This window comes from Periplaneta americana, chromosome 13 (assembly GCF_040183065.1).
Source record: "Periplaneta americana isolate PAMFEO1 chromosome 13, P.americana_PAMFEO1_priV1, whole genome shotgun sequence".
Taxonomy (NCBI): domain Eukaryota; kingdom Metazoa; phylum Arthropoda; class Insecta; order Blattodea; family Blattidae; genus Periplaneta; species Periplaneta americana.
The window spans coordinates 86,874,888-86,887,216 of NC_091129.1; the positions used below are offsets into that span (position 1 = coordinate 86,874,888).

A 12,329-nucleotide genomic window follows, 5' to 3' on the forward strand; every position below is an offset into this window, starting at 1 on the left:
GTGAACTTATCCGCCAAAAGTGTCACTATGGATTTTTTATTGTAAAAACCTGAACCAGGACCGCCTGCGAGAAAAGTTTAAGGTGTGATCACTTAGCCACAACAGGGGACCTAAGAGGGTAAGATGAATACCGTAAAAAGGACCACCAAAAAGGTTTAGATGAGTCTCATGATGATAATACATTAAATATTCCATCCAGGCGAATGTATGGCCGCGATGCAACTCGTTACTAATCCTTATTACCATTTCATCATCACTTGTTATTTATAATCCTACCATCTTCAAGCTATGGGACTGTTAACGGTCCTACGGAGTAGCACTTGGAAAAGTTATGCCCGGTGGGTACGACTGAAAACCACTGTAATATGTAAAACGTCGGCATATAATGAAATAATTTTTATCAGAAAAGAAGCAACTTTTATGTTATGAAATATTTATGGGACATTCCACGTAACGTTATTGTATAAATGAGGTAACATTGGTGGTGCATCAAATAATTTTGATGAAGTGCGATGTACCGAACTAGTTATATGGATATAAATCTGGAAGGAATGAAGTAACATTGGCGACACCGAATAGAGGTACGTCAGTGGGAAGAAGTAAGGGACAGGAAAGTTATATATAACTTAAGAGGTTGGTGCATGAGTGATAGAAGATAGGAAAGTGATGCAGTGAAAATAGTATTCATGAGTGACAAAACTTAGGAAAGTGATAGAGTGAAAATGGTGACGGTGACAGAAAAGACGGTAAGGCAAGGGAATAATAGTGAATAAGGATCAGATACAAATAATAACCTAGGAGTGATAATAACTAAGAGTGATACAAATATAATAAAGAAAGTGGGAATGGAAATGTAATGAAACTGTAGAAACTACTTCGTCTGAAAATATACAGAGTAGATTAATGGGAATAAGTGGTCAGTGAACGTTAGTAATTCAAGTGAATAAATCAAGTTGACAGCTATGAAAGATTTCAACTTAATGTAAACAATGTTGGGAACAATTAATAAGGAATTGAGAGAAGTGATAGTTCAGTTAAATGAGATTAGTAAGAATAAAATAGATAACTGGGAAAGGGGGGGGGGTAAGTAGAAAAAGAAGGAAAGGGAAACAGAATTGAGAGACGTGATAGGAAAGTGATCAGGGTCATTATTTATATGTAATAGTCGAATGTTTAAAAAATATCTCAGCAGAATATGTTCCAAGGGAGTGATGGCACTGTATACAGAAATGTGAAGGGCCATCATATCATATCATATCATATCATATCATATCATATCATATCATATCATATCATATCATATCATATCATATCATATCATATCATATCATATCATATCATATCATATCATATCATATCATATCATATCATATCATATCATATCATATCATATCATATCATATCATATCATATCATATCATATCATATCATATCATATCATATCATATCATATCATATCATATCATATCATATCATATCATATCATATCATATCATATCATATCATATCATATCATATCATATCATATCATATCATATCATATCATATCATATATCATATCATATCATATCATATCATATCATATCATATCATATCACATCACATCACATCACATCATATCATATCATATATCATATATCATACCACATATCATATCATATGGATATAAATTAACTTTTGAGATCTTAAGTGACTTTGATGTGACTTTGATTTGTATCAAGTAATTTGTATGACATGCCATGTAACCTTCTGAGAAATATACTGTACTGTAGTATAGTGATGGCCAAATTAGTAATGCACTGAGGACCGAGATAGAATAAGAACCATACTTGAGGGCCATCAAAATTAAAAATTACTGTAATAAAAATAAACTTGTAACAATGACAATATAAGCACATATTATTACTTAAATATTGAACAGAGATATTTAATGCACAATGAAAGATAATCATTGCTTTTTTAATGGAAACAATGAGGTTTGTCAATTTTTTTACAAGAGATTTAAAGTCCACTTTCCATTTATGATGTTGCAATCTTAAGGATCTGGGATAACAATGAATCATTTAATCTGTTTTGGACTTCGATTTCACTAGTTTTATTGCAGAGAAGACAGTTTCACATATATAAGTTCTACGAATTATGGAAGTGAGTTTTAAGGCCCAATTTCTAATATGTGGAAAACGTTCTTTTGAAATGAGTTTCCATAAATTAGCACCAGTTACATCTGTTATTTGAAGAGAAGGATCACACTGGAGTTTACACAGTTCTAACTGCATTTACTCAGGCTGGCACTCTACTTTGCATTTCATGGCATTATTGAAGAGTTCCATCCGTGATCGAAATACTTCAAAATCTTGAAATTCACTACCAAATTATAAAATGACGCAGTATCTTCAATAAATTCAAAATACTTCTTAAAACTAACTTTTTCTTCTTGATACAGTTATTTACAACAATAAAAGTAGTATAAATTATCTTCCTTCATTTTCTGGATTAGATTTAAATTCTTTTTGAAAGCATCTACAAATGCCATCATTAGAAAATTGTCAGGTTCTACCCTTGCAATTGTAAATTGTGTTTAAATTCTGAGTAGGCACATTACGATGGCCAGCAATACTCTAACTTTTTATTCGCGGGCCGGAAAAACGTACTCACGGGTAGGATCAAGCTCACGGGCTGCCAATTTGGTCGTCACTGCTGTAGTACATTTCATGAAGTATCAGATAACTTTGATGAAATACCAAGTAAGCTTTTGGTATTAAAGGCGACAAATTTTATTATAGTCTGATACAGTTCATAGCACAGACAAGTACAGACCGATTATTTAGTCCTGACAGCTCAGCGACGCGAAAGAGGGGAAGTAATAGGAGTAGTGGGGAGAACTCCGGAGTAGAGATAAGAGCGAGCGAGCAATAAGGAAATGCAGTACAGCTTAACTGTACTGGTAACAACCACTCTACCGCACGTGTAACATCCGATCGCTCTGAATGCAAGCGACTGATTAACCCGAACACCCCTTGGAGTAACTCGCCTGGCCCAGACGCACATTGTTGGCGACTGTCAGGACTAAATAATCGTACTGTACTGTATGAATGCGAGTACGACGTTAAAGTCTATCATCATCGTCATCATCTTCATCATTATCATCATCAGCATCATCGTCATCATCAAGACTATGATCATCATTTCCATCAGCATAATTATTCTTTGAAATAATCAAAATTTAGTTCATTCCATCACTATAGATTTTATCATTACCTACGTCGTCACCGTCGAAGCAAGCATCACTATCAACAACGCTCACCACAGACATCATCACCATAACCATCTAAGTTAACGTCATCCCTGGGGTAGATTTAGTTTATCTTCCGTCCGCAATACTGTCCAGGGAAACATCGACACATACACACTGTAGACGTTAATATTTCATAGGATTCAAGCGATAAAGGAAAAGGGCGATTTGTAGAACGTCAGCTGCTCCACGGTTTGTGTATCGACAGTAGACGGGGCTGCGTTTCATTACCAGACAGCCCATTGTTCCGGCACAATGCCCGGATCGGAGCGCTTTCTGAAAGAAGACAGGGTTTCTCCAGATATTGAGCAAAATGAATTACAGCTCTCCGTGTGACTCCACAGGTTCGACAAGCCTGCACGCTGTACAACGACGCCAGCAACTGCCGTTTGACATTTAATTGCCGTTGTCATGGTAACAGAACATAAATCTTACAATCTCATGTTTCGAGCCATTCATTTACCTCGCACAATTTTCCAGAGTTACAATTTATCTTCCAATACACGAGTTTTCAGTCCTGAATATTATGTGTGTGGGTATACATAGCAATTTTCTATGTAAGCAGGCTTGAGGTCAGTCACGTTTTACTGGTCTTGTTGTTCATTTTATTTATTTATTTATTTATTTCATCACTACTACATAATATGTGTTCAAAGTACAGTAGGTTATATGATTATAAGTATAACAGCTAACATGCAACTAGAGGTTAACATATTATCATGAAACATTGCTATATATAGATACATATATTGTTCTTTGTAATATAAGATACACATTTAAATATTTAAGCATGATAAAGTACAAATCATCTCTAATAATTCTTAACAGTACTTAAATCATTGACATCAAATAATGCTTCACATAACTTTTTCTTGTACATATTGTATGATAACAAAAAATCTAAATTCTGTTTATATGATAGATGATTGTATGTTCGAAGCAATAATAGAAGTAGAGACATTTTATGAGATTGTGTTTTTGATGTCTGTATATAAAAGAGAGATCGCTTTCTCAAATTCGATTTACCAATATTGAAACTAATTATCTGTAGGGAAGCAGGGTTGTCTATTAAACCTTTTATGGTTTTGAACATATACATTTGAAGGGTTCAGAGTTATAGTGGGCGAAGCGCCATTTATTAAAAACGGAGAAAGCAAAGGTTAAAGTTAAATGAATATCATAGTTTAATGAAGACTGACATATAATTTAGTTTTAATGTGTATACTTTATATTATTTTCTATATCTTTCCATTGAATTATGGTAATAACTTTATTTTAACCCTTGTTTTCTACGGTTTTAGTAAATGACGCTTGGCCCACTATGGTTCTGAACCCTTCATTTGTTGTGCTGTTATCCTACGATTAGTGAGAGATAGTATATTAAATTCAACAAGCATGGATTCATAAGATTGGAATATGTTGTAATATGAATGTTTTTTCATATATAGCAGTTTTAGGATTTTATTCTGAACTCTCTCTAGAATGACCCAGTGCGAGTGAGGGTTCCAAACTATAGATGCGTACTCTAATTTACTTCGTACTAAACTGTTATATATTTTTAACACAGTTTCAACATTCCTGAAATCTTTTGAGTTTCTGTAGATGAAACCTACCAATTTGAAGGCTCTATTCGCAATTGTTTTTATATGCGTTAAAAGGGATAGGTCATGAGAGATTACTCCTAAATCATTTACTGAAGTGACTCTTGCTAATTGTTTGTTATTTATGCTGTACGTGTAATTCAGAGAGTTAGTATTACGAGTGAAGGTAATGTGTGAGCATTTCTTAATATTAAACTTGAGTTTGTTAACAGTGCTCCACCTATAAATACTATTAATATCTTGTTGTAGCTCAAATGAGTCAGATTTATCTGTAATTTCTTTAAATAATTTAACATCATCAATCTATAATAAGCAATTGGAATGTTGTATATGTTTTGGTAGATCATTGATGAATAGTAAAAGAGAGAATAGTAAGAAGGAGAGTATATTAGAAGAAGAGGATATTACTAATATTTTTGTTATTTAATGGTTTATCATTATACTTTTATTGTTTGCTACAAAGATTCCTTCTAATGCTCTGTTCTATGTCTTTGCAGTAAGCGGTGTCAGCATGCACTTCATAACACCTTTGGTGTGTATAATCTGTATCTTCTATACAATGTTGGTAAGTTTATAATTAAATGTTTCTCTAGTAAATTCCTAATATTAGTGAATATATTTAAAAAGATTAGAATAAAAGTTGTTACAGAAACGTTTGAAAGTATAACAGAACGAAACCCTACTTAAAAATTTGTACGCTGCTACAAGCTCTTAAAAGAGGTTAGATACAGCTTACAGCAGTAAAAGTTTTGGAAATATTCAACATTTTTTCCTCCATTGCTATATCTTGTACAATAATGAAAATCGGTATGTGTAAAACACAGTCCTTCTGCTATATGAATAAAATATTTTTATGGTTTTAAAAAAAATTATTTATATTTTTTCTCAAAATTCAAAATGGTGGTACTTTACTGTGCAGTGATGAAGCGTTTTCCTCATAACCCATAAACTTGTTAACTTTTTCATATTCTCTCTTTTATTTTATTGCTGAAACTCATGTTTACAATATAATGCATTTTCAATTACATTTCTTACATAAATAATATATTTTTTTATTTTGTGTTAGCAGAAAATATTGATATTTGATAATTTTTTTAATGAATTTATTTTTAACAGACAATCTATCAAAGGTAAGGTCAGCTTGCATCATATTGTATATATGACATGCATAAATACACACAAAAAATTTTATCACAGAATGTTGGATAGTTTTTGAGTTATGTGGGAAAAACTTCATCACTACACAGTGAACTGAATTTTCAAATAAAAATGTAAATATTTTTTTAATCGTAAAATATTTTATTCATATAGCAGAAGGACAGTTTTTTTACACATAGACTACTAATTTTCATTATTGTACAAGGACATCATTTTATTTTTACTTCAATTTTTATTGTACCTGAGTTTTTGAATGTACTTCACTCCCACCCCGTCTACTAGTAAACTTCCAAATTGTGCTCCTCACGGAACCAAGCGTATACAGTCAAAGTCGCCTTAAGGTCGTAGTAAACACAAACAGTATTGAATTAGTGAGTATAGTACGTTCCAGAAATATGTTCGCGTTTTCCAGTGACGAAAGAGCTTTCAGTAATGAATCATATTTTCGCACAGGTACTGTCGTCCGTTTGCGTACGTCGCATCCCGATTTCCCTCACCCGCAACTGTTTAAAATAACATAGATAAAAGTAATTAACTGTTACGTGATTTCCCCCCCCTTTCTACGATCCTGCGACATAACTACTTGGACGGACAGTAGTTAGCGTGTCTGAGTAATTTTATCTGTGCGGGTCGGACTGAGGTGAAGATTGAATTTACAGTAGGTACGTAAGGTACTCTTTTATGTAATAGCTATAGAATTATTTCAACACGAGTTACTAGTACGAAGGATGAAATTCGTAATTGGAATTACATGCAATAGTTTATAGCGCGATAATATGCACAAAAGAACTGAAGCCTGTATCTAAATGAACGGCCACCCTTTTCAAAAATGTGTTTAAATATCCATATTATGATTATTTTTCAATTTAACTTCATTCTCTGTATTGTACGCTAACGTGCTGTAGGCAGTAAAATGTACAGTTACCCTTAAAAAGAATGAGACGATTCTTGGTCGTCTGAAGTTAAAGTTCTACAGCGCGGTTCACTCGATATCGACGTAACGATACATAACATGAGAAATAGTACAAGAATTGTTACAAGGACCACAACAAGGACAAGGACCAGAATAAGGATCACGAAGAAGACTGCCATTTAAGGCCAGGATTTCACAACATAGCTCGAATCACAAAATATCATTGCTTCACTGTACCGAATGGCAAATGCCTGCTAAGGGATCTACATTCTGGACTGCTGTTGTCACTGTCTTGTCTCGGTAGCTCATATAGTAGCGTGTTGGTTCCGCTGTATAACCGAAACGTCTCGTGTTCGATCCCGGGTAAAACTTTTTTTATTGAGGTGTAATTAATTTGTTCAGAGTTCCTCGACTGTCTAATTTGTCGAAAAATATGAATAATTTATGCCCAATTTCTGGGTTTTACAAGTTGGCTGAACCTCGTCAAAAAAAAAAATAAAACTTACTTGGAAGTTAAAAGTATTCTTCCCCAAACAAAAATCATAAGAAACAAAAAGAGACCTGTTAACTTAAAATCTTGTCCACATGCCATCAGCTTCTATTACAGATCTAAGTCGATCCGGCATGGATGTCACGAGATTGTGAAATAAGTTCTGATCCCCGGCGAGATCTTCCCAGGTGTCAACAACTTGATCCCACAATTCGTCTCGATTTCGAGGGCGTCGGTGGGCATAGGGACTATCCTTCTCTTTTTCAATTCCACCCATAAATTTTCGATGACATTCAAATCAGATGACTTCGGAGGCCAATTAATGATTTCGATCTCGGGTCTCCTTTGAAACCATCTTTGAATGCTTGCAGCATAGTGCACGGGATGGCTATCCTGCTGGAAGAGCAATGTTCCTTCGGGAAAACGTTCTCGGGCGGAGGGAAGGAATATCTTTTCCAGAATGTGCTCGTAAGTTCCCGCATTAAACCGGCCATAGATGCTTCTATAACGCCAGGTCCATCGTAAGACATCCACCCCCAACACGATATGCTAAAGCGCCCCGATCTTTCACGTCGGTGCACATAGCGCTGGTCATGTCGGAGACCATCCTCACGATAGACACGGACAGGACCTTCGTAATCACTCGAGAAGATTGTTTCATCGGAGAAAATTACATTTCTCCAATCGAAATCCACTCGATTGGTAGCGAAGGCAAGACGTTCGACAGCTTGTGCTTCCCCCAATATTTCCATTTGCGCAGCCCTCCGGCTCCTAATACCGTGGTTCCTCAACCTGCTGATCACAGTCTGTGAAGAGCCGGGAAAGTTAGATACTGCTCTTATTTCGTTAGTAGTCAGAAAGGGGTCCTGTCGAACTGTCTCGAATAAGAGAGCATCCTCTTCCAATGAAGAAATCCGCGGACGCCCAGGAATAGGGCGATTTTCGACCTCCCCTAAATTTTGGTAACGATAACACACCTCGCGGCTGTACTTCCAGGAACACCGACCAAACGGCCAGCAGATCTAGCCCCATATCCAGCCTCAACTAGAGCTATAACTCGCTGTCTCATGTCACGTCAGTTCGCCATTACGATGAGAAATGAGGGATGACGATAATACTTTAGTGTAGACAATGACTATTTAACGTGATATAGAATTATTGAAATAAGAGGCATCTTGCATAGTAAGAGTTAATAAATCAACCCTAAATTAAATATTAAATAACATGATATAACAGGAAGTCCAACTGTTGCGAAACTAATCAAATTAAATCTAAGCTGAAGTAGCACAGCCATTGATAAATGTTTTGTACACAGAATTAGACTGAATTCCTATTCGACATAACCTATAATCAATGGCTTGCCTGAACATGATAAACAAATCCTAAGTGTTTCCAATGTCACTGAACAATTTCAAAATATTAATTTAAAAACTAAGAAAGGATCGCAAATGTTGTATCTAATGATTATTTACATTTATGTCTACAAAATGAATCTTGGAAAAACGTATATGATACTGGTACTACTGATATTAAGAGTTAATGTATTGCATTTTTCACTTAATTTCATAATCACTTCAGTGGATTTTCTCCACTCAATGTTGTGAAAAAATTCAAAAGTAAAAACATGTAGATAACGCAGGGACTTCAGAATCTCATGTATTAAAAAGAAGAATCTATATGTAATGAGTTGCAATGTAATGATCCTCATGTTCTTAAATACTGCAAGGTGTACAGTGTAATTTATCAAAAATTATGAAAGAGGGAAATAGAATATATTTGAATAGAAAACTACAAAATTCATGTAATGCAATTAAATCTATTCGGAATATTATTAAATTTAAACTTGTAGATATCCTAAGAAAGAAAATATTTTTTCACTAAAACCAATGATTATAAAGTAGAGGATCCCAAATCTATTGCAAATTCTTTTAACGTATTATAGTATATAGTACAGAAATATTATTGACAACTTAAACATTCAAGATTCTGCAAAAGGTACTGCAATTGGTTACTTAATAGATGCATTTAATAATTAGTATTAATATATGTAATTAGTCAATAACTGCAACAGTGCTTTTCCATTCAATCATGACATGAATAAAATTGAATGCATACTAAATTAAACACTATTGCAAACACGTAGATAAAATAGTTAAAATTAATTGAAGGTGTGAGAATGAAATAATCTAAAGCCATACTTTTAACAAAAATTGTTTTGTGCGAGTGCATTTCTTACACATATGGGAAAGCTATTAATAATATATTGTAATAATTACTCAATAAATTACATAGCCTAAGGACTCTAAACCTTTGTAAAAGTTTGTCTATTATTATATATATTTTTATAATTTCATTTTAATTGTTAGTTTTTAATATATATGCATTTACATTGTATATGTGTGTGTATAAATGCATTCATTAGATTAACGTTTATAATATTATAACTTGTAATTTTGTATTGTTTGCGATCATTAACACTTAATCTCAGGACTTTCTAAACTCTATTTCAACGTTATTTAGACAAAAAAAAATCGTTGTATAGACTAAGAATCGGACTCGCACTCTTCTACACAACACGCAGAAGTCTTACCGTCTGAGCTATTGAAACGACATGAAAGCTTTCCTTTCTGTGTGGAGTGTCGATCTAGTCATGAAGGTCCATTGTCGATTTAACTACACGATTTATGTATATATTTACCTTTCATTTACGTAATATTATCATATTTTTTGCAGTTTTTGAAGTGAATTTCGGAACGATGCTAGTAACAAACCAAATAGTCTGAATTTAAGTAACTCAATATTCGTTATCTTGTGTATCAGTGCTCTGGTCTCCGATCATGCGCAGTGTCTCACATCTGAGACTTAGGAATATTCAATCGTCTCATCCTTTTTCAGGGAAACTGTACATTGCATAATGAATACGTTCGCATGGATAACTAAGTTCGTGAGTAAAAACACCAATTGTTAATACTATACTGTATTTTGATTAAACAAAAACCTAATGAAAATTATCAAACTCAAAATTACGATATCTACTAGTTTACGTAAATGGGTGAACTACTTTTCTTCCCTCCTATACTTAGTAAAGTGATTTGTTTGTATTTTACGCCAGAATCATCGAACTTCATTCGTGGAAGGGAGTAGCAAATGTTGTTTCCGGCTCTGAATCATGAATCCGAAGGTATAGCCAGGTTAATACTAAAAATGTTAGTAAAAATAAAATGATGTCCCTGTACAATATATAGTTATGGAGGAAAAAAATGTTTAATATTTCCAAAATTTTACTGCTGTAAGCTGTACTAACCCCTTAAGAAAGAAGAACATCATATTAATGTACAACGTAAAATTTGCGCTTTTATAGCTTTTCATTTCTTTATATTTACTTATGTTCTAAATTCCAAATTTTATTGGCTTCGACTTGTTGCTATGGGATATTTCCTTCTGTGATAATGAGTCGAACTGCATACAAATAAAATGAAATAGTAATAGATTATTTTATTGGCCACATTTTCCTGAGACAAAAGTGAGTTTAAAAATAAAATTTTCAGTCATATATAGATACATGAAAATACGTAAATACACCCATTACATAACATGCCACATAATATTGTAATTTTGTGACATACGTAATATAATACACCTGTAACATTTATTTTCTAATATTTACAGGGAGGTCTGAAGGCTGTTGTGTGGATAGACTTCTTACAGTCATTTGTAATCATGGTGTCAAGTATCGCCATCATCGTGCTAGGGCTTATCTACGCTGGAGGATTCGGCAGAGTTTGGAATGCCGGTGTGGAGGGAGGAAGAGTTGATTTATTCGTGTAAGACAGGCATAAGCCAATATTAATGTTCACAATTAAAAAGACAGTTTACTATTGCATAATGTTTGGGAAAGTGGCATCACGCACTTACCGGCTTCTACAAGGCTGTTGATAGGAATTCTACTTACGATTTAAGAAATATCTAATGTGGCATAAGTAAAGAGTGTGATCTAAAAACTCGCTCAATCTATTTGACCATTCTTATGATTTATACATACATATACGGAGTGGATCGTAAGTAGTGTCATTAATTTCAAAGGGTTATTCTTAGAGATATTAAGAACAAAAATGTTAAATACAATTTTGCTAGTTCTTGCTTCCTTTTCGAGAAAAAAAATGTTTTATATGAAACATTTCATCGCGTGTTTTGGGAAAGCCATTGATTTAATTCCCAATATGCTTTGTCAATTCAAGAGAGCAGTGTATTATAATAATAAATGATTGAAAGAATTGGGTGTTTCTCTTTAAATGTGCAGAAATTTGATTCGAACAAATGGAACTTTTCGTCCTGCAAAGGAATTTTAAAATCTTACTTGTGTTCGGATCAAATTTCTACACATTTAAAGGACCAAACTAAAATCCATTCAATCATTTATTATAATAATACGCCGTTCTCTTAAATTCACTGGTCATATTGGGAATTAAATCAATGGCTTTCCCAAAACACGCTAAAAAATATTTCAAATAAAACATTTATTTTTCTCGGAAACGAGGCAAAAACGAGCAAAATTTTATTGTATATACTTCTTTGAACATATGATCTCAAAGAATAACCCTTGAAATTAATACGGTTCATCTTGTATAACATACATGATTTTATAAATGAATACAATATAATATTTTATTACTCAGTCAATGACAAATCAATGTGAAATAATGACTAATTTTATAGTCATTAAGTTTATATACATGAATTACAAAATTGCGAACGTTTTCGCCTATTCAGGCATCCTCAGGCAGAGTTATACAATATCTCAATGTCACATACGTAGCTATTGGTGGTGAGTACTTTTTTGAATTAATGATGTACAAGCCATCGCCATTAATAAAA

General features: G+C 33.6%; 1 protein-coding gene across 1 annotated transcript in view; it reads left to right on the top strand.

Annotated features, from left to right (window-relative positions):
* The window catches only part of LOC138712090 (sodium-coupled monocarboxylate transporter 1-like), a 54,977-nt gene that overhangs the window by 17,745 nt on the left and 24,903 nt on the right, over positions 1-12,329 (top strand). Inside the window, exons 5-6 of the mRNA XM_069843483.1 lie at positions 5,391-5,458; positions 11,124-11,278. Of these exons, the coding sequence (XP_069699584.1) occupies positions 5,391-5,458; positions 11,124-11,278 (223 nt within the window). The remainder of the gene's footprint in view (positions 1-5,390; positions 5,459-11,123; positions 11,279-12,329) is intronic.